Consider the following 23680-nt stretch of genomic DNA (forward strand, 5'->3'; position numbering starts at 1 on the left):
AACGCTGACGTCACCCTCCAAATAAGGAGCTGCTACTTCACTCTGACCTGAAAGAGAGATAGTAAAAGGTGGAGATAAACAGGGAGAAAGAGTCCCCTCCTCCTCCTCCGTTCATTCATACGTATAATATACTCAGATACCTGTTTATCAGCCCAGTGCACGTAGAGACTCCATTACCCCTCGTCACTCTCATTCATCCTTTTCTCTCTCTCTTTCCCGAATCCAGTCATTCACAATCGGAGGACAAAACACCACCACCTGCTACCAGGTAACAAAAACCATATTCCTTCTGTCATCTGCAGTGATTACGGTGTGTGTGTGTGTGAGTGACGTGATTTGAGGGGATTTTCTCTTTGTTGTTGCTGCTACAATCGTGTATCCTGTGAATGGTGGAGAAATGAATCATTTGAGGAGACGTTTGGAATATTTTTGCAGCTGCAGTGTGTGTGTGTGTGGTGTGTGGTGTGTGTGTGTGTGTGTGTGTGTGTGTGTGTGTGTGTGTGTGTGTGTGTGTGTGTGTGTGTGTGTGTGTGTGTGTGTGTGTGTGTGTGTGTGTGTGTGTGTGTGTGTGTGTGTGTGTGTGTGTGTGTGTGTGTGTGTGTGTGTGTGTGTGTGTGTGAATGAAGGATGCGTATAGTGAGTTGTCCGTGGGCTGTGCGTGTATTAAAGCTCAGATTGGTAGTGAATGAGCTCCCTATGTTGTGCATCAAACGTCCTATGCTTAGCATGTTGTGGACCGGGGAGCATGTACACACACACACACACACACACACACACACACACACACACACACACACATACTAACACACACACACACACACACACACACACACACACACACGCACACACACTCCCCGAGGGCTCTCCTCTGTCCCCGGAGAGCGCCGCGATCAGGCTGCAGACGAAGCTGCTGATTTTATAACGTTTATTGTGCTGGAAACAAAACAGCAGATGAGGGCATTTGTTGCTCGGTTCAAACGAGTCTACGAGGCGGAACAAAAAGTTCAGATCAGCATGTTTTCATTGTGTTTCATCATGAAATTATTAATGAAATTCCTTCTTTTTTTGCATCAACATCCTTAGGTATGAATGTCATTGTTGAAGTTGGGAGATATTTTTAGAAATCAATTGTTAAGAAGCTTATATTTTACATTTGTAAAGAGTTATGCTAATTTACAGGTTCATATCAGTATGTAGTGTCTCTACTTTAAAGAGTCCTCTCCTGCTGATGTTCAGGTGTATATCAGTATGTAGTGTCTCTACTTTAAAGAGTCCTCTCCTGCTGATGTTCAGGTGTATATCAGTATGTAGTGTCTCTACTTTAAAGAGTCCTCTCCTGCTGATGTTCAGGTGTATATCAGTATGTAGTGTCTCTACTTTAAAGAGTCCTCTCCTGCTGATGTTCAGGTGTATATCAGTATGTAGTGTCTCTACTTTAAAGAGTCCTCTCCTGCTGATGTTCAGGTGTATATCAGTATGTAGTGTCTCTACTTTAAAGAGTCCTCTCCTGCTGATGTTCAGGTGTATATCAGTATGTAGTGTCTCTACTTTAAAGAGTCCTCTCCTGCTGATGTTCAGGTGTATATCAGTATGTAGTGTCTCTACTTTAAAGAGTCCTCTCCTGCTGATGTTCAGGTGTATATCAGTATGTAGTGTCTCTACTTCAAAGAGTCCTCTCCTGCTGATGTTCAGGTGTATATCAGTATGTAGTGTCTCTACTTTAAAGAGTCCTCTCCTGCTGATGTTCAGGTGTATATCAGTATGTAGTATCTCTACTTTAAAGAGTCCTCTCCTGCTGATGTTCAGGTGTATATTAGTATGTAGTGTCTCTACTTTAAAGAGTCCTCTCCTGCTGATGTCCAGGTGTATATCAGTATGTAGTGTCTCTACTTTAAAGAGTCCTCTCCTGCTGATGTTCAGGTGTATATCAGTATGTAGTGTCTCTACTTTAAAGAGTCCTCTCCTGCTAATGTTCAGGTGTATATCAGTATGTAGTGTCTCTACTTTAAAGAGTCCTCTCCTGCTGATGTTCAGGTGTATATCAGTATGTAGTGTCTCTACTTTAAAGAGTCCTCTCCTGCTGATGTTCAGGTGTATATCAGTATGTAGTGTCTCTACTTTAAAGAGTCCTCTCCTGCTGATGTTCAGGTGTATATCAGTATGTAGTGTCTCTACTTCATGTCTCCATGCTTTAATGTTCAAAAAGCTCTTTATTTTTCTCATACTGCCTGTGCTGCAGCACCTCTTTTCACCCTCTGTCTGAAACCAGAGCCCAGTCTGCTCTGATTGGTTAGCTGGCCGGCTCTGTTGAGATTGACATATTTTTACCCAAATGCAGCCTTTAAACCAGGAACACTTATGCCACATTTTAATATTAGAAAAACACATTTTTTTATATAATTAGTCTGATATCACTATATCTATTACAAATGGGAAAAAATGCCAAACCATATTTTAGATAACGGTACAATCTTCATTATTATAAATTATTGCCATTGTAGGTCTAGTTTAATACAAGCCAAAAGAGGAACGAAGGGTTTAAAATGTGCTGGATTTGTATAAAAATGATAGCTTCCTCTTGCATGAAAAATGGAGAATGGTCCAGTTTTCTTTGTCATCCTCCGTGTATGCACTTCCCTTTCTAGTTTCCTCTTGAAAAAGAGTGGAGGAGTATCGGTGTGGAACGGATTCAAGACTCCCAAAGTATTGATTTCCTCTCCAAAAAAAGCTGTAGCTTCGAGGAGGGAGGCACCTTCGCCTGCCTGCCTCCCTCTGTAGTGGGTGAGGATGCTGGGAGATAAATTTAGCCTCCAGCTTTCCTTCCATCTGCTACCACATGGTTTAGGGCCGTTACCATAGGAACCACCGCTGGGTGCCCATTAGTGTGAGAGGAGGAAATTGACAAGATTTTTAAAAAGCCATTTATACAATATTCTCTTTCCGCGTGGCGGTGTGTGAATGGATAAAGCATTTATATAAGAGAGTTTTTTACTCAACTTGAGGTTTCAGTACCTGTTCACTCTGCAGATTTGAACTGATGCCCACACTGCAACGACATCAGAACATTACTTTATTCTGTGCTATTATATACTATAGCAGCCCCTACAGATTTGTGGATGTTCACTGAATACACTATACATTTATATACTGACATATTGATCATATAACGGGCATATTTTTTCACTTATCATACGTTCCTTACTAAAGGCTGGTGATGTCCTAATGTCTTTAGCAGGAATTGATGTTAATGTGAGGTGTGCTAGTTCTATGAACCTCTGATTAATTTGTATTCATAGGCTGTATATAAGGATTGGATTCAGTTAGCGTGACATCACCCATTGGTTTTCTAGACTACCGTTTAAAAGCCTTTAGTTTGGCATTTCAGGTTTTTCTGAAATATTACATTACATGTCATTTGTTAGACGCTTTTATCCAAAGCGACTTTCATACATTCAGTACTGTGGAAAATCCCCCCAGGAGCAATTTGGGGTGAAGTGTCTTGCCCACGGACACAACGACATGTTGACTGCAGTGGGACTCGAACTTGTTACCCCCTGATTCGAAGTCCAGCACACTTTCCACTGAGCCACAGCCTCCCTCCCAGCTATAAAACGAGACGGTGGAGAAAAGTACGACCGAACGCTAGACAATATATTTTTAGGCAAAATCGTGTTACAATTTACTTTCATGAAATAAGAAAATACTGTAAAAGAGTTTAAGTTTAGGTAAGACAGAAATACGAACAACGTCGTGGAAGCGGTTGTCAAGCCCAATGTAGCCCCGCCCTAATACGTACCCTCTTTATCATCCATTTTACCCTAAATAGGACAATACATTTTAAATTGAACATTAAAATGTATTGAGGAAGATTTGAAACTAACAATTAGGACCATAAACTCATCGGGAAAAGGTTTAATGAGATAATGAATCAAGTAAGAAGAAGGGTCATTTTCATAGACTTCTATAACATTTGTTTTACTATGAGTGGCCCCAAGCATTACTAGAAAGAATGCAGATTAGTTCTGCATTGGTTTTATTGTCAGGTTGACCATTGTTGGTATGGCATTATGGAAAACTGTAAATAGATCAACCGCAATAATTCTATAACATACATGAACGTTTCTACAGTGCTTAAAAAAGCAGCTTGCAATAGTTTCCTTAGAACAACAACTTGCATTTCAATGACAACTCTAAATAATGATCCTACCTCAAGAAGCATGTCCTTGATCTGCCTGATTCTCACTCCTGTAGCTCCTCCCCTTGATGAAACTATGTCCATCAGTTTTGGAGTGCAATGGTCAAGTTTGGCCATACAAGTTGATTCAAGGCTGGTTATTCTCTTGAATTCGTCATTTATCTGTGGACCAAACAAACAGAATAATTAAATATTGCAGACAATTAGTTATACTGCCTTCATTTATACTACAACACATTAGTTAAAGAAGAACTACATCAGTATGAACTGACATAGAGTGGTACAAAAGCAAGTCACTGAAATTACGCATTATTTTTGACTGGTTTTCCGTTCCAAGTGAAGTCACTCTCCAGCGTCACTTATGGCGCTTTTCCACTGCAGCACGTAGCACGGTTTAAGCGTGCCGTGCCAAACCCGGCCCGGTTTTTTTTGCTTTTCCACTAGGGGTAGTTCCGGCTCAGGGCTACTTTTTCACCTTTTTTCAGGCCCTCCAAAATCGAGGTTCTTACTGGGCCAACAACCGGGCTGAATATGCTAAACTAGTGACGTAAACACTCTCGACTGCTGAATGGTCAGAGAGAATCGCTGGCAAGGGGGCTACAACTACAACAAAATGAACATATTTGACCGTGATTTAATTGTAATACACGTTTCAAAATGATGCCGAAGTAACAACATACTGATACCGGTTAGTAAAAACCATGAATTAATGCTTTGACAAGTCTGCAGACAGACGGCAGACGAAAAACCTTTTAAAATGCTTGTTTTCTGAATGGAGATCGGCTAAGCTAACGTTGTATATGCTCCGACCGTCCACACTCACAACAACGGCCTATACAGACATAAATAAAGCAGCGACTGTACTCGCCATGACACAGACAGTCTGTGGTTTGTACTTGTTTAACTTTTGTCTAGTTTCTGAACAGATATGAGGAGCTGTGAGCTCTGAGTGCTAACAGCTAACGGCTGATGTTGGTTTTGTGGTTCGCATTGAAGAGGACGTCACGGCTCCGCCTACATGGCGTTACTATAGTTACTACCCCAGCTACTAAACTGTAATGAAAACGCAGCATAAAGTGACCCTGGCCTAATAAGGCCTAACTATACCGTACTAAGCCGTGCGAGGCCCTGCAGTGGAAATGCGCCATTAGAAAGAAAAGACCAGTCAACAAGACAGGCCACTAAAGTACCCTGCTAAAGCAAACTGTAACAGTTGTTACAAGCAGATTTCATGCTTTCATGATACAGGGAAATGTAATGACTAAATGTTTACTGTCATGGATTAACTATCTGTAGCATGTTTAACTAACTTCAAGCTGATTTCAATAACGTTCTGTAAGTGTAACCAATAGCTGCCTGAAGAGGGAGAAATCAATCAATTCACTTTACAAGATACCAATCGGCCTAGAATGGCATAGTATCTTTGCATTTACTGTTGATGCAAAGTCTTAACATCACAGCGGCTGCTTTCCAAAGACGGATGAAAACAGGATTCGTGTGGAGAGAAGAGTTGAAGAGAAAAAAAGTTCCTGTCCATTTGCACAATGAGAGGTGCAAATTGGCAGTCTTTAATTAACTCTGGAAGTGTGACACGCTTCTGTAAATGTGATGCATTGCATGATGTTTTAGGTGCTAGTTTTGTGACTGCAAGTGCGGGGGCTCTGAAAATCCCACAGTCTGAACTCTGAGGCAAACAAATTCTGTGGGATGACTGAGTCCCTGCCTCTCCTCCATAAGCTCTAAATCCATTTACAACTCCTGTTGGACCTACATTTAGTCTCACTGCAAGAGTTTTATGACATCTGAATGGTCTTTTACAAAGTACAGATTGCTTTTTGGTTTAATATTCGGCCAATACTACAATGTATTCTCTCCCCACAAGTAAAAGCAAAGATGGTTATCAACCTGTTATCAGTCATTTGGAGATAATCCAGCAGCGTCCACCTGCACGTGGGAGTAGAAACCAGCTGGTCAGTGCGTGGGATGCCTTGTTTACCGTTTCAGTTTGCTGCCACTAAAAAGCATTGGGGGATCTCTTCAGTATCTCAACTCAGTCACCTTGTATAATGCACTCACAGCCGAAAGCAATCCCTCTCCATTACTTGGAAAATCATTAAAAAATCATAGATAAAATGATTAACACGCTATGAGGAAATTATGCTGCCATCCACATCTGATCTAATGTGACAGTACTGTTCTGGAGCACTGTCTAATGATCGTTATTTTGAAGAAAGTAGATCTGATGCTAGAAAACGCAACATATCAAACGGGCAGCAATAATTAGAGCATGTTGAGACACTGTTCGTATTAATAAACGTAATTATTCCCTTGTTAAAATGAAAAACTCTTATCTTTTAAAAAAATCAGTTTTGGAGCATTTATTGATTTTATTAAAGTGAGTTTGATGTAAGGCTGTCTGACAGAAAAGCATTTTGTTCCACTGTTTTCTTTTTTTGGATGAGTAATACACGGTTGAGTACAAATCATTGAAGACCTTGACAATGTCACGTTATGCTGTTATTGAAATGTTCCTGTCACAGTCATTGGACATAGTGCCTCTCTCTTTGAATGTTGGCAGAATAATCATTTTTATTTGCTTACGTGCTGATGTATTTTCATACACAAATATTACATAAGCTTATTCTAATTTAAAAGAATTCAGCTGCCGCCGGAAAGCCAAAGCTGAACGTCATGACACATAAAGGGATTATGTAACACATGAAATATAAATATCTATATTTGGAAAGCAGAGCGTCAGAAGGTTTTCTGTGTCTCAAAATTGCATCCACTATTTTATATAATGAGTTGTTTGTTTTCACAGATCTTCCTGTTGAGAAGACAGAAGGATAATTCATTCAGCTGAGTCAACTGAGACTGTGTGGCGGAGAAGACAGGCTTAGTGCTTCATGATGGGAAACTTTAGGTCATCACTGCAGAGGACTTCCTCCACGCATGATATATCAAGGCTGCATTTCTTGATGCCGCCTTTCTGCAACTAATGGCATCTTTCTGCAATAAAGTTTAAGCAAACAAGTGATGAAGTCAGCTAAAGTGGATGTAAATTGATAGAATTCACACTTTAAACCCATTATCCAGTTAATGATTTGGCTTGAATTCTGTAAGCTGGCGCAGGCAGACGCTTCCCACGTGTCTACCTGAGGCCGTCCGTTTTATGGAGGCCTTGCATAGTCGCCTGACGACTGGGGAGCAGTCCGGAGGTCAAGAACATTGTCAACCAGAGTCTCCTCCCCCTCAGAATAAGTCTCCCCCCCAGACTTGTCGACAACAGCAAACTGGCTCTCCGAAGCCCCATGGCACGCTACCGCAACCCAAACAGTCCAGACGACAGCATCCTGGACGCAAACGTCTCAAGCACCAGCGGCAGAGCGTCGACTCAGATACGGCGCCAGAACACAAACATGAGGCTACAAAAACAACCACAGCTTCTAGTCCATCACCGGGCTCGCCTTCCTCAGCAGGAGGACCCAGCGAGTCCAAACCAGACAGCCAGGAGGGCACCCCAAAACAGAAACGAGAGCGCAAGCCTCAGAGACCGGGCAAATATGTCTGTTCGTACTGTGGGCGTGCATGTGCAAAGCCAAGTGTGCTACAGAAACATATTCGTTCCCACACAGGTGAAAGACCCTATCCCTGCGCCCCATGTGGCTTCTCTTTTAAGACCAAGAGTAACTTGTACAAACACCGTAAATCGCACACCCACAGGGTGAAGGCAGGTCTGACCCTTGGGGAGCCGAGATCTTTAGAGGAGCAGGTGACTGAATCAGAAGATGAAACCAGGCACTTATCATCAGCATCAACCCTTTTAGAAAGACGAGACAGCGTAGCCTCAATCAAGAGTCATGAAACAGACGGGGCCAAAGATTGCACAGGAGGAAGCGATGACTCCTTCGCAGTGAAGAAGAGACTGGCTCTGCGTCTAAGTAGAGGAAAGCATGGTCAAAGAGACTCATCTGATGAAAAGACCTCATCTCTAGTTTTAGGGAGCAAAGGTAGTACAGAGTCAGGATATTTCTCTCGCTCTGAAAGTACTGAGCAGACACAAGACAGTCCACCTAACACAAGTGCCAAAAGCTATGCAGAGATCATCCTCGGCAAGTATGGACGTCTCGGACACCTTCAGAGGATGTCTCGGCACCATAACCAGCAGCCCTCTGGTCAGGAGGACAAAAGCATCCCATTCACAGTGCCCAAGAAGCAGGTCATTGACCATATCACCAAACTTATCACTATCAACGAGGCGGTGGTGGACACCAGTAAAATTGACAGTGTAAAACCAAGGAGATTCTCACTCTCCAGGAAGAATAGTTCAGACACAAAAAAGAGTTCAGCTCTGAAAGAAACACTTGTTCAAAGTCCTAAAGCTGTAGATCTGGGCTACAAAGGTGGCTCCATAACCATGGGAGTTCCATGTGAGAAATTTCATCATCCGACCCTAAAAGTGGAGCAACCAGCTGGTCAAACATCTACCGCTCCTTTGTTGAGAAGCAACTCAATGCCAACTGCAGCTAGTTCGTTTGACGCCTCCAGTGGTGGACTCAGTAAATTCCGCCTAAGTCAGTCTTTTGACGAACGACAGCCGGTGTCCCGTCGTTATGGGATGCTAAGACGGCAGCCAGCTATTGAAATCCCTATTGGAGCCAAAGAGGAACGTGAGGTTTCTCATTCCCTTTTCCCTGACAGCGTTACCACTGTGCCTGACCACAAGCTAAGCCAACCGCAGCCGTATGAGTGTGAGGCCTGCGGCACCGGCTGCAAAGACTGGGACGGTTATAAGAAACACAAACAAAGCCTATGCCTAGCACATCATCCCAGAAACGAGGTGGTGATTAGTCAAATGGGATGCTCCCAGCTAACTAACCATGCAGTCAGAGCAGGAGCTTCAGCAATGCGAAAGAGAAGGAAAGAAGAGAGTTTTGAATTGGATGATCCCTCTTCGCCGTCATTACCCTCTCCTGCGCTCTTGTCGGGGAAGTGTAAAGATGAAAGCAGTTTAGCTTATGAGAGTCCAAGAAGACCTACACTACAAACCTGTTCAGTAATCCAACATACAAGTTCATTTGAAAAACAGGAGTCTTTGTGCAATGAGAATCAAGACCCTCATGAAGAATATCAACTGGTGCCTCAGAAAGAACCGTTGACAAAACCAGCAACTCGAAAGCTGGTCCGCCAACACAGTGTGCTGGTCCCAGAAATACTGGTCACAGAGGATTCAAACATGAGCACAGCGTCCTCAACAGAGACCTCATCCATAGCAAAACATTCAGAGAAACCTGAGGAGTTTCAGTGGCCGCAGAGAAGCCCCTCTCTGGCCCAGCTCCCCATTGAAAAGCTCCCTCCAAAGAAGAAGCGCTTACGTCTAGCCGAGATCGCCCAATCCTCGGGGGAATCCAGTTTCGACTCTATATCCTTGCCTCGCAGCCCGAGTCAGGACAGTAGTGCATCCTACGCATCCAGTCGGTCCACGTCCTTTGAAGAGTCGAATAGACCAGACATGGAGTTAGCAGGATCAACCCCTCTGAGGAGATCAAGAGCTGCTCAAATGTTGATGGTGCCCGGGGTGCATCAGCACCGAGAGATGAGGCGTTCAGCTTCAGAGCAGGCGCCTCATGACCCCCAACTGAGTGTCCTCATGTCTGAGACTCGCAGTAAGTCCTTTGACTACAGTTGCCTGTCGCCTGAACGCTCTGCAGTGGGCTGGAGGGAAAGAAGGAAATGCCTCCTTATGAGACACACTGCTATTAGAGATCCAGATGAGGAGGAGGAAGAGCGGTGCACAATGCAGAACCGTAGTCCTGAATGCCTCAGCTCTACAACAACTTCTAAAGCAAGTCCAACTTCTACGTACAGGTCTCCTGCTTCCCCGTCATTAGGTGATCCAGTCCTGCGTAATCCAGTGAGGTTACAATGCAAAGAGATCTTCTCCCAGTGGAAACTAAGTCAAAATATTCAGTTAACCGGCGGCACAGAGCTCACATCTGTAGATCCTGTGAAAGAGGAGGTCTTGAACATCCAAACAGAGCAACCCACGCCTCCAGCACCACAACCGTACCCTTCACATACAGCATCAGGTGCAGCAAGAGCTCGATACCTCCCCATGTCTACAGGACTGAAGCTAGAGATTCCCCTTCTACACGAGGAGTACTCAGAGGTTAGAGTTACTCCATCCATCCCTCTTATATCTTCCAGTCTAGAATTAGTTAGGCGGGTCACATCTCCAGCAGTAGCAGTTCGTCTCCAAACAGACACCCTCACCCTTGCATGTGCCATATACACAACATATTCTCAACCCAGCCCCCCAAGACCACCAGATGCTTTTGATTCACACAATATAGGCATCCCTACAGCTGAATATAGAAACCACAGGTATGCAAGTACGGACGTTCAGCTGTGGCCTGGCGATGGCCTGAGGGGATCGGGGTCAGGGGGGAACAAACGCATGCTTTCGCCTTCAAATAGCATGGAGCTCCCCCCTGAGTCTAAGCAGCAGCAGAAAAGAGTGAAAGAAGAAGAAGAGGGGAAGGAGGTGGGAAGGGTTGACAAGGCATCAGTGGACACGTGCAATCAGGAACTAAAACATCAGACATCCAGTGTGTACACTCCCATCACACATGTGGGAACATCATACTCCAGTCTGCAGTCCGGCACCTGTAATAGCTGGTGCTATTTGAACTACATTAAACCAAACCCTTCCCCTCTGGATGAACAGAGGCCCTCAGTGTATTCATCCTGGTCCACGGGCGGCTATGACCCCAACCCACCTGGCCTCTCCAGCAAGACAGCGCTCTCTCTGCTGCAGTGCAAGCAGAGGCTCAGTCCCTCCATCTACACCTTCTCCCCCATGACAGTCAGGACAACAGAGTCAATGGAGCAAGAGGACAACAGAAGACCATGCTCAACTGAGGTAATTTCATCACTAATCACCAGAGGTGGAAGAAGTACTCAGAACTTGAACTTAAGTAAGAGTAGATATACCATAGTGTAAGAAAACTCTGTTACTCTGCCTTGCAAATGTTTCTCAAGCTAAGAAAAACAAGTATTGGCAACTAAATATACTTTATCAAAAGTAAAAGTACTCATTCTACAGATTGGCCCATTTCAGAATAATATATATTATATGTTTTGATTATAAATATAGTATTTATGTATTAATTATCACAGTTGGTAAAGGTGTAACTAAAGTCTAAAGTAAGTGTTAATTATATTTGTTATCCGTATCCATGTCTATGAAGTTACTTAGGGTAAGGTAATACATGTAGTGGAGTAAAAGTAGAATAGTTACCTCTGAATTGTAGTCGGGTGGAATACAAAGTAGCAGAACATTATAATACTATAATAGAGTATAAGAACCACAGTACTTAGTTACTTTACATCACTGCTAATCACTGATTGCAATACTGTCTGTACATCAACCACTGTCAAACATTTTTAAGCCCTTTTTTTTCTGTCTCAAAATCTACCAAACTCCATTGACAAAAACTGTAATTTGACCTAGCCAACCACAGGAGTTGCTGTCCTACAACTGCCATCATCGGTTGGTTCATTTGTCATTTTGTGACTTTACTGTTTTAAACGGAGAGTTCTGATTCACAAAAGTCACATCATAACACAAACTATCTAACCAATAGAGACAGAAATTGACCAGCAACTTCCCTTTTCCAAAAGGTATCCTCAAAAGGCATTAAATAAACTTTGCTTAGTGATCCAGAACTATTATTTTGTTTGTTTTGAAAAAAAACGTTCAATGAGAATTCCCAATTTCTTTCTCCCTGGGCATGCTGGAGCAGAGTTGGTGAATTTGCCCATGTCTCTTTCGGGTGTAGGTGTACAACAGCCAGTCGTTCTGCAGAGACCGAGAGGAAACGAGGCAGCAGGAGAAGAAGAATGATGAGAAGGAGGAGGAGGAGGAAGTACAGTCATGCTCCAGAAGTCAACAACCTCCTGACGTCTGGAAATCTGAGAGAGGGTGAGTGTGAGCTCATGAGAAGCTTCAGGTTTGCCGGTGACATATGGTCTGTATTTACAGCATTAAATCCCTCGTTACTAACAGTGTTGTGGGATTGCGTCACGTATTGTGGTTTGTTGTGGAAACGGTTGTCTGTCCACCATGTTGGACAGGCCGAAGGGTTGGCTGTCTGCACCAATAGAGCCGTCTGTTGAGGGGCTGAAGCCAGAAAACAACATCGCTTCCTCTTCGCCTGCAGAGAATAATTTACACCAAACATCCCAGCCACTCACATGGAGGGGCTGTACTTTGAAATTCCATACTGCCTAATAGTTGTTGATTATCAAGAGAGTGATGTTTCAATTTCTGGACTTTCTGGACTAAGTGGACACCAGGAGGAATAGTTGATACTGTGGTCAATGGTATATATACATCTTAAATAGACAAATCATAGCATTAGTCAAGGGGGCCATATATATTCCATGCTGAACAACGGCAACATGACAACGTTTTCATTGGTCCCTCTTCTTTAGAGAAGACCAGGAAATGATGGATACACGGATCGTGTTCAAATCAATAGGCACGCAATGACTCTAAATAATAATGACCACGCCACCAAACACACATTCAAACTAAAGGAACCAGCCTGTTTGGAAAATGTAAGAAGTAGAAAGTACAGGTATTTGTGTTCAACATGTAAGAAGTAGAAAGTACAGGTATTTGTGTTCAACATGTAAGAAGTAGAAAGTACAGGTATTGTGTTCAACATGTAAGAAGTAGAAAGTACAGGTATTTGTGTTCAACATGTAAGAAGTAGAAAGTACAGGTATTTGTGTTCAACATGTAAGAAGTAGAAAGTACAGGTATTTGTGTTCAACATGTAAGAAGTAGAAAGTACAGGTATTTGGGTTCAAAATGTAAGAAGTCAAAGTAAAAAGTCGTTAGAAAAATAAGTAGTGGAGTAAAGTACTGATACTAGAAAAATGTACTTAAGTATAGTAACGCAGTATTTGTACTCCACTACTTCCCACCTCTGACTATGAATATAATAATAATACAATTCAGCATGTAAACATAAAGGGTGTTTATCTGCACACTGTTCTGTTATTTTTTTCAGTTTTTCTCACATACATGTTCAGCAAGGTTAAAGCAGACAGGCTGAGATACACACGCTGCGACGCAGAGCGCTGCCATCTGTGACTCTCTTCTGGCTTTGGGAGTCTGTGAACAAATCCCTGTTGGGACTCATGTTGACGCTCCTCGCTGCCTTCCTCAAGGAGTGAGTCATCCTCGCTCTCTCCTCCTCACTCTGTCTGAGGAGGAGAGAGCAACCAGAGGCAGAGAGGTACAGTAGTTGTTTGGGGAAAGGGAAAAAGCAGGGGGCAACTAGACTCAAATCTCAGGTGGGAAAAGGTGCTTCATGAAAGGCTGATGATGTTGGGAGGGTTACTTAAAAAATGTATTCCATTACAATGACTAGTTATCTGTAGAAATATGTAATCAGTAACCTAATCTGAGTATCACAATATAAAAGTAAAGTAACCTGATTACTTTCTGTTACTTTTGGATTACCTCAATATCAAATGCAATGCAAATAAATACAATAGACTATACATATCAATGTTTTACTTAAAGTGGACCTATCATGGTATATTTAAATGATATATTGTAGGGCCATACCTATATAAGGTATATTTATACGTTTCTGTTTTCAAAATACCAAACAGATCATGCATTTTAGCCATGCCTCATTTCGCTCAATTTGCACTTTTTTTTAGCTCTGCTCTGCAAGGGCAGATTCAGTGAGAACAGCACCACCTACAGGCCTGGCATATATATGGAATGATGTCATATAGAAATGTAAAAGTAATCAGATTTTTTTATGTAACTTTAATGGATACAGTCTTTTTTGTGTCCTGATTATAATAAATAATTCTTATATTTATTATAGCGCTTTTTCAATGACTCTCAAAGCGCTCCTTACAAATACACATTACACGGTCATGTACTGTGGACAATACCCACAGGAGCAAATGCAGGTGAAGTGTCTTGTCCAAGGACACAACGGAGGGGTTTCGAACTGGAGTTCCCCAACGCCCCCTTGATCTGATGATCAAACGGCTTTACCCACTGCGCCACTCCGCCCCTAATTATCCCGTTACATGTAATCCATTACTCCCCAAGCCTGGATATGAAGTGGAACTATAAGCGCCCCTAAATGAAATGTTTCTCTTTCATTAAGACCGTAAAAGCCACCCTGCGCCGAAAATAGAAGCAAAAACAGCCGATGATAATCAGAAGGATTGTTTGTCGAAGGAATGTGTTTTTATTTTGGGTGTTTTTTCACGCTTATTTGCAGCAGCAGCTGGTCTCGGCCAGGGTTTCCCTCCCTCTCCCGACTGTTTGTGTTGGCTTCCTTGCAGCTAAAAGGCCCTGAAACCTTGGGCCAGGCTGTTTGGACTGGTGTGAGCTGTGATGGGTGGGGGGGGGGTTGTGCTGGTTTTGGCGTATGAAAGCCCCTCTGTTGCAGTGAAGTGGGAGCCCCTTCAGTGTACATGTGTGGGAGCTCAGTGTGTAGATAACGTACTTACGCTGGATAAACAGAGGCGGTGAAACGCTGCTTACAGGTGCCTGTCAGCTCCTGTTACTCCTATTGATTGAGTGGAGCAGCATCAATACACATCTGACAGGGAAACCTCTCTTTACACCTGCAGATCAAATGAGAAGCATCCACTCGTGCATGGTGATGGTGATGGTGATGGTGGAGGGAAGAAATGCCCAAGTGAGGACAGTGGATCCAACCTGCCAACATGCAGCCACGGCGTCACACAATCCCCATCGAACACCTGTCTCAAAGACAAAGGTAAGAGTTATTATTTATTAGTTTGTGATTTCCATTTCCTGTGCATCCATTATCCATTCTTCTCCAGTAGGACTCAGATGAGGGTGTCACACTTTTCCTTGCACATGTGATGTTTTTTTTTTGTTTCTTTCCGTTAACTGTCAAGTGGGAACTAAGTATTTTTTGTAGTAAGTTTTTGTGTTTCTCTTATTATCCTACGATACTGTTATGTTTGGCTGTGAATAAGTACATATTTTAGAAAGGGGCGGGTCATATAAGATTATTTTCTTCTCCCTGCTCCTTTTTCGCTCAATGGTGTGTTTACAGAGACATGTTTTGTTAACAATTGTTATACATTAAGTTGTACATACCGTGAACGGAACAAATACAAATGAAATGAAATGAAATGATAAGCTTGTTTGTTGTTGTTGTTGTTGTTGTTGTTGTTGCAGGAAGCAGCGTCGAACACCTGAGATCTGAAGCACGTGGAGAAGAAACCGTTTGCTACCCGGACGGCACAAATAAAGGTATCATTTTTACGAGGTTGTTTTTCATACTTCTAATGCTGTTTTCACTCTAAACGAGGCACCTTTTTTGTTAATTCCCTTTATTGAAATTCATCTGGTTGACTTCTGTAGAGGCGGGAAAAAAAGATATACCTTGAGTCTCCAGGAATTATGCATTTCACTTTATCCATTCAATTAAGCTTTTTCAACCTGTTACTAATTTTGTTATTTTAACCACCATGATCTCTCTGTTACTTAGCTGACTATCTAAAACATTCAGCCATTACTTTGAGGTTTTAATTTCCCTGCTTGACGGCCAAAGATATTCGCTCAACCCTAACCCTAACCCTAACCCCTAACCAATTGTGTTCAGGTTTGTTTGTATTTATATGCACATGTTTTCAAATTAATTGATCTACTATTACCCTTTTTCTGATCCCCTGTTTAGTGTAAAAGTACCATAGGAATCAGAGCAGTTATCCAAAATCAGCTTCACTCTGAAAAACCAGAAGCGTTGACTTTAATTAAATGTATTATATCAACAGATTTTACATAAATGTATTGGCTTAGTTGAAAGCAATAATAATAAATTGACCCCAATCTTTTTTATTTGGACCTATCATGCTATATTTGAATAATATAGTGTAGGACCATACCTATATAAGGCATATTTATACTTTTTTTTTTTTTAAATACCAAACAGATCATGCCTCATTTTGCTCAATTTGACATTTTTTAGATCTGTTTTAGCAAGGGTTGATTCTGTGAGCAACAGCACCATCTAGAGGCCTGGCATATGTACTACAACGTCTCCAGCGCTTTCGAACGGCAATGGCCGTGGCTGTCTCCTCCTGATTGGTGGAGTTGGCCCAATAGCCGTAGCGCCACCGTCCTGACGTCAGGACAGTGTTCAAATCTGGATCAGTTTTTATCAGATCCGTTGCAGCCCCTTTTTTAGAGATTTGGGTATGGAGGAAAATAGAGAGGGTTGTGTTTTCTGACACTTGGTGAGTTCCCTGGAACACCGGGGACACATATTCATGTATAAAAGACGTACAAAAGTGCATTTTGCATGATAGGTCCCCTTTAAACTTAATATTATTGCTTTCAACTAACCTAACACATTTATGTGAAATCTGTTGATATAATACATTTAATTAAAGTCAACGTTTCAGTTTTTCCCTAAAGAATAAGAGATGGTAAGTGCAAGAAAAATGGAGAGGAATTAAAACAAATTGTGTTAGATATGACTTGTTTTTTCTTGCCCCAGGAGACTGTGAAGAACGTCCTCTTCCCCCAGATACAAGTCAACATAATGAGGATAGCAAGGATGGCCGTCGTGATGAAGACACCAGCTCCAAAGCACCTGAAATCCCTCACCCTGCCTCCTCTGAGGGAGATAAACCTCACCCAGGAGGTCAGGAGATGAAACTCGAACAGAAAGAATCCCCTCGGAGGAGCTCAGCCTCCGCCATGAGGGCCGCCTTCGCCCGCAGACGATTAGACGCATCAACGTCCTCCGGAGAATCTGCACGAATTAAAGAGACGTCTCCCCCTCAGAGCCTTTCTCCTCCCCCCTCCTCCCCCTCCACATCCAGTTGTCATGTCTCCATCTCCACCCTAACTCCTCTAACAGTGCAGTGTCACACCCGTCTCCCCCCGAGAGACAGACCGACTACAGCGAGACAGGTGAGTCACTTAAAGGTCACCTATTATGCAAAATCCACGTTTTCATGTCTTTTATAAACATGTGTCCCCTCTGTGTAGAGACTCTGAAAGTTTCAGGAAAAAAGATTCTCTCTCTTTTTGTCCTGATCCATTTATATAAAAACCTGTCTGAAAATAAGCTGATCAGATTTTGGCCACTTTATGATGTCATAACGATTGTTTGGCTTGTGTAACCATTAGCCAATCACCAACCAAGGTAACCCTTGTTTTTCAACAGCAAACAGTCCATAAAGACATGTGCATTAAAATATATATTTGAAAGGTTATTAAGAAATCTGGTTCATATTTAAACTAGGGCTGTCAGTCGATTAAAATATTTAATCGCGATTAATCGCAAATTAATCGCACATTTTTTATCTGTTCTAAATGTACCTTAGAGGGATATCTTTCAAGTTTTTAATACTCTTATCAACATATGAGTGGACAAATATGCTTTATATGTTTGTTTTATCATTTGAACAATGACAAATATTCTCATGAATATTAAACACAACAACCTCTGAACATTACAAATATTCACCTCAATTCAACCTAGAACCTCTCTCATACAATAATACAGTGTGTGTGTGTGTGTGTGTGTGTGTTATTGTGTGTGTGGGTGTGGGTGTGGGTGTGGGTGTGGGTGTGGGTGTGGGTGTGTGTGTGTGTGTGTGTGTGTGTGTGTAGACCACGCGAGTAGCGCCACACGTATGTGCCACACTCCCGGTCCTCCCGATGGCCAGTCCGGGTCTCCCGGTGAGCGTGGCAGTGTGGTCAGCGGGCGGCAGGAGCGGGGCTGTCAGCTGTGAGTAAACTCTGTGGAGGAACGGGGGGTCTATTTGCAAACTTTCAGGAGAGGCTCTATGATGTCACCGATGATGTCATCACATTCCGCATGACATCATGGCTGATAACGACATCCCATTATTTTAAGCTTTTAAAATGACATCACCGATGCAGAATGTGATGACATCATCGGTGACATCATAGAGCCTCTCCTGAAAGTTTGCAAATAGACCCCCCGTTCCTCCACAGAGTTTAAGTTTTTTGACGATGCCAAGCAAACGCAGACAAGCCGCTCGCCCCGTGCGCAGACGCAGGAGACCTCAGAAGAAGTCCCTGGCTGCTCGCAGACGCAAGAGAGTGGTCCGACGCAGACGCTAAGCAACGACAGGAAACATGTAGTACAAGCCTTTAAAAAGGTTATGCCTTTTTAAAGGCTTGTGCTACATTTTTAATGGTCCTTATGACTATTGCAAACTTTCAGGTTGAGGCTCTATGGCAGGGGTCTGCAACCTTTTTGACCAAAGGTGCCACAACACTTTTCCACAATTTCTTTTGAAAAAAAAAAAGATATATATAACATATACTGTATGCACATATATGTACCCATCAAATATTTAGGTGTATCAAAATGTCTCCCCTTACCACAAAAACCCAGTTAACAGGTGTAGAAATGTTTGCAGATGTGAAAAACACCCTGCAGAGAATAAGCCTCTCCTCCTCTGAGACCTATATCAGTGTGAGAGGAAGTGGTGAGGTTACACCGAAACATAACCACACTTTTAGAGTAGTTTTTTATTATTATATTAGGGAGAAGTGAGATATTCTCCCTGGTTGTTTGACATGTGGTTCCCATCTTTGGTTTTTAACGATGGCCTGCTTCTCGTTTTATCAGCGGCTGCCCAGGGAAAACATGTTGCGTCTATTTGGAAGCTCTGCGCTTTATTTAAAGGAGCTGCAGGCTGGGTTTGAGCGATATAAAACAAGAAGAGATTTGCCTTTTCCTTCCTTTTGCAATAAATGTGCAGCTTTTAAAATAACCCTCGTATGTACCAGCCTATCTATATTTGTTCTAGGTGTTGACTCACTGAGCCACACAAGATTATCTTTGTGAGCCCAAAGCTGCTGTGTTTAAAAACTGTCGGCTAAACTAACACAGTCGCAGGTGAGTGAAAAGACGGCGGTTTGAACAAAAGCCACGCTCTGACCAAGTGTTAATTATACACACGACTAAAACAGATTCAGAATAAATGAAAAACAATCATTAAATGCAGATTTTATGTTGTAATCTGATGAAAATGCTGCAGAAGATGTGGTTGCATTTTCGTCCTTTTCCATCTGTTGTTTGTCATTTAATGCTTATACCTTGCATAATCTGTTTATTCCACATATCCACATATTTATATATTATCAAAGTATACAGTATTTTTTCTACTGGACATTTATTCATCTATATATTTTGTATGGATATCATTTTCTTCTTCCTAAAACTTACTTTCACCATTATGTCTGATGCACTGTTTCAATATGTTTCCCCGGTGTGTCGGGGAACTCACGCAGCGTCAGAAAATAAAACCCTCTCTCTTTTCCTCCGTACTCAAATCTCTAAAAACGGGGCTACAACGGAGCTGATCCAGATTTGCGTCCGATATGACGTCATATCTGAAATGTAGGCTGGCTTTACACCCACGGCCCTATCAGAAACGTTGCTATCAGAATCAATGCCCGACTGTTTTGGACGTAATATGGTCGGTGTTTACATTAGCATCGCTAACACTCACAGCTAACTTGTACTGGAGAGCATGTGTTGAAGAAGCAGGAAATAAAAAGGAACTCACCTTGTGGTATAACCGGCAAGAGAGAAAGCCTTTGAGCTCCATACTGTTTCAGAAATAATCCTTGATAATCCATGATATGGCGTTTCATCACGGCAGTATTTAGTTTAGACGGTAGCTGCCGGGTCCCGCATGAGCTCAGACCCCTACTTCTTTTTTTATAATTTTTTTTTTTGTAAAGCTTTATACCCCAAATCAGCACTTTTGAAACAGGAAGAGAAATAGAGGGATATGAGGCATGGCTAGAATGGGTGATCTGTTTGGTATTTTCAGCAAAAAACTTCATAGACATGTTTTTTATATATTTGTATATATCTGAGACCTATGCTATTGCCTAAACATAGCATGATAGGTGACCTTTAAGTATATTGTATTTTGCATTGTTGGAGGATGCTGAGATCTTAATTCCCAAAATGACGGTGTGCTTATTGTGCATATGAAAAATAAAACCTTTGAATTATATTTAAATGATGACGAACAGGTTGTTCACTTTCTGTCAAACGTAGTAGTGGAATTCTAGGCTTAAATGAACAAATAAAAGGTTGAAATTGTTAGTTTAAATAATAAATAAATAGTTTTAGTTCAATGCTGCTACTCACAGTCAGTTACTTTAAAATCACGGTAGATAAATCAATATCCTAATCTCTCAAAATGATGAACAGCCTTTATATTTTCTGCCATTATTTCAAAAAAACAGAAAAGCCCAGGTGGGTTTTCATTGCAGCATTACCCATAATCCCCTCTGTTTCAGCCCTGTTTCAAAAGTGCTGATTCTCTGTCTGTTACTTTAGATGAAAATAAGGAGCCCCTCCCCACGCCCCTCTGAGAGAGATTTGGTTAAAAAGAACACAATGGTGCTCTAGGAGGAGATTCAGATGATAAGGAGGGGGGGGGGGGGGTTACCTTGGTTGGTGATTGGCTAATGGTTACACAAGCCAAAGAATCGTTATGACATCATAAAGTGGCCAAAATCTGATCAGCTCATTTTCAGACAGGTTTTTATATAAATGGATCAGGATAAAAAGTGAGAGAATCTTTTTTCCTGAAACTTTCAGAGTCTCTTTACACAGAGGGGACACATGTTGATGTAGAAGAGACATGAAGAAGAGGGGACACATGTTGATGTAGAAGAGACATGAAAAAGAGGGGACACATGTTGATGTAGAAAAGACATGAAGAAGAGGGGACACATGTTGATGTAGAAGAGACATGAAAAAGAGGGGACACATGTTGATGTAGAAAAGACATGAAGAAGAGGGGACACATGTTGATGTAGAAGAGACATGAAGAAGAGGGGGACACGTGTTGATGTAGAAGAGACATGAAGAAGAGGGGACACATGTTGATGTAGAAGAGACATGAAGAAGAGGGGACACATGTTGATGTAGAAAAGACATGAAGAGGGGACACATGTTGATGTAGAAGAGACATGAAGAAGAGGGGACACATGTTGATGTAGAAAAGACATGAAAAAGTGGATTTTGTATAATAGGTGATTAATTTTCCTCTTGTTTTGTTGCAGTATGTGGATGAGGTTGGTCTGACCCGCACCCCCCCACATCCCCCTCGACCCCGGGGGAACTATAACCTCCTGAGTCACCTCCCCCTGCACTCCCAGCAGCCCGGCCGGCCCCCCACCCCCCTGATCCCCATCGGGGGGATCCACATGATCATGCCCCGCTCCACCATGCCCCTCTACAGCCTGGAGAGCAGACCCTCAGCGGGGGGGTCGGGGGCGTCCTGGAGGCTGGGGGGGTTTCCTCCGCTGCAGCGCCACGAAACTCTGGAAGAAACGCAGCGAGACCCAGAGGTGTTAGTGGGAATACAGAGAAACACCAGAGGAGGTGTTCAACAACCGTCGAGTCCCGGGGAAGAGGCAAGACATCCGGGTATCGATACGGAAAGACGTGCTGTGTTGAAGAAGACTTGAAACGACCGATTGAGGGCTTAAATTCATCAGGAAAATGTTTACTGAGGTAATAAATCAAGTTAGAAGTTTCTCATAGACCTCTATACAATCAGACTTGCTTAGTTAAAGGTCACCTATTATGCAAAATCCACTTGTTCATGTCTTTTCTACATCAACATGTGTCCCCTCTGTGTAAAGAGACTCTGAAAGTTTCAGGAAAAAAGATTCTCTCACTTTTTGTCCTGATCCATTTATATAAAAACCTGTCTGAAAATGAGCTGATCAGATTTTGGCCACTTTATGATGTCATAACAATTGTTTGGCTTGTGTAACCATTAGCCAATCAGCAACCAAGGTACATTTGTATTGCTTTTCTTTATATTACTGCTACTAATAATGCCATTTTCTCACCTGCAGCCTCGGGAAACTCTTAAAGAGACGTCGGCCAGCAGCGAGACCCGGGTCAAAGACGAAGATCCGGATGTGGACAAACATGTGGCAGAAAGACCCGTTTACCCCGAGACCCCCAAAGGCCAAAAAGAGACTCCTTCCTCCGAGACACAACTCTTATAGGAGACGGAGTCTTAAAGGGACAGTGCAAAAAGACTAAAAACCAGAGTCTGGTGTAAAAAAACATGACAAAAAAGCACTTCAGCACCGCTTCTGAATGACGCTGTTATGTAATTATATGAATAATATATATAGACACTACGTTAGATATGCAGTACGTTTTGTAAATCTTTTTTTACCCTCTGGTTTGATGTCATCGGTGTTAATTTATTTAAAGGCTATTATGCAAACTCTGTACTATATGCAAAAGCAGCTGGAATGAAAATAGAAGTTTTAATCTGTTTTTTCTTATTAACCCCTTATAACAGCTCTGATATATTATTGCTGTGTAAATGTACTGTATTACCAAAATGGATATAAGAAGGTACTACAAATATTTATCCACCCGACCAGTATTTTGAAGTGCAATTTATGTCGAGATTGTGGTTTGAAACGTCATTCTTAAAGGCTGTGATTATTATTATTATTATTATTTGTCAGTTTTTATTTGTTTGTTGTTGTCTTTGTTTGTGTTTTGAAGAAGCAGGGTTTACAATCACCTCCTTTTCTAACGTCAGATCAGATCAAGCACTGAAAAATAATTTGATATCCAAAAGGAAAACCTGTTTTCACGTACATGGTAGCTACGGTGCAGTTTCTTTTCATAAACAGATTACATGTATTTTTGTGTTGTTGCTTTTATAAACGATGCAATCACTCCGTCATTTTCATGTTTTCCATTAAACTTCTCATTTTTACAGATTTATATGAAAACTGGGTTACGTGTGTGTGGTTCTTCAGTTTTGCGATAAGGTTTTTAATGAAGTGAATATATCTGCACTTTCCTTGTTGTTCGGAGATTGAATCTTTATGGTTTTTGCACTTATTGTAAGTCGCTTTGGATAAAAGCCTCAGCCAAATGTGCTGTAATGTTTTTAAAATGAATGGTTCCTTGAAAGGTAGGAAAAACATATTTAGCCATCTTTAAACAGTTTTAAAGGGGACCTATCATGCAAAATGCACTTTTTGATGTCTTTTATACATAAATATGTGTCCCCGGTGTGTCAGGGGAACTCACGCAGCGTCAGAAAATAAAACCCTCTCTCTTTTCCTCCGTACCTAAATCTCTAAAAACGGGGCTACAACGGAGCTGATCCAGATTTGCGTCCGATATGACGTAATATCTGAAATGTAGGCTGGCTTTACACCCACGGCCTATCAGAAACGTTGCTATCAGAAACAATGCCCGACTGTTTTGGACGTAATATGGTCGGTGTTTACATTAGCATCGCTAACACTCAGAGCTAACCTGTACTGGAGAGCATGTGTGTGAAGAAGCAGGAAATAAAAAGGAACTCACCTTGTGGTATAACCGGCAAGAGAGAAAGCCT

At 42.1% G+C, this 23680-nt stretch overlaps 1 protein-coding gene across 1 annotated transcript; it reads left to right on the forward strand.

Annotated features, from left to right (window-relative positions):
- The first annotated feature begins 223 nt into the window (after positions 1 to 223).
- Positions 224 to 22268, forward strand: hivep3a (HIVEP zinc finger 3a). Its single transcript, XM_034124282.1, has 8 exons — positions 224 to 268; positions 7017 to 11117; positions 12037 to 12179; positions 14873 to 15021; positions 15453 to 15527; positions 16777 to 17195; positions 21354 to 21807; positions 22158 to 22268. The coding sequence occupies exons 2-7, from the start codon at positions 7368 to 7370 to the stop codon at positions 21759 to 21761; spliced, it is 4944 nt and encodes a 1647-aa protein (XP_033980173.1). The 5' UTR covers positions 224 to 268; positions 7017 to 7367; the 3' UTR covers positions 21762 to 21807; positions 22158 to 22268.
- The last annotated feature ends 1412 nt before the right edge of the window (positions 22269 to 23680 follow it).

This window comes from Trematomus bernacchii, unplaced genomic scaffold, assembly GCF_902827165.1.
Source record: "Trematomus bernacchii unplaced genomic scaffold, fTreBer1.1, whole genome shotgun sequence".
NCBI classification, from domain to species: domain Eukaryota; kingdom Metazoa; phylum Chordata; class Actinopteri; order Perciformes; family Nototheniidae; genus Trematomus; species Trematomus bernacchii.

Excerpts from the sequence above, each read along its gene's own strand:
- hivep3a (XM_034124282.1), top strand. The coding sequence starts at position 7,368 with ATGGAGGCCTTGCATAGTCGCCTGACGACTGGGGAGCAGTCCGGAGGT. Across the intron at positions 12,180-14,872 it reads GTCTGGAAATCTGAGAGAGG|ATCAAATGAGAAGCATCCAC; the intron begins GTGAGTGTGAGC and ends TTACACCTGCAG. Across the intron at positions 17,196-21,353 it reads GACCGACTACAGCGAGACAG|TATGTGGATGAGGTTGGTCT; the intron begins GTGAGTCACTTA and ends GTTTTGTTGCAG.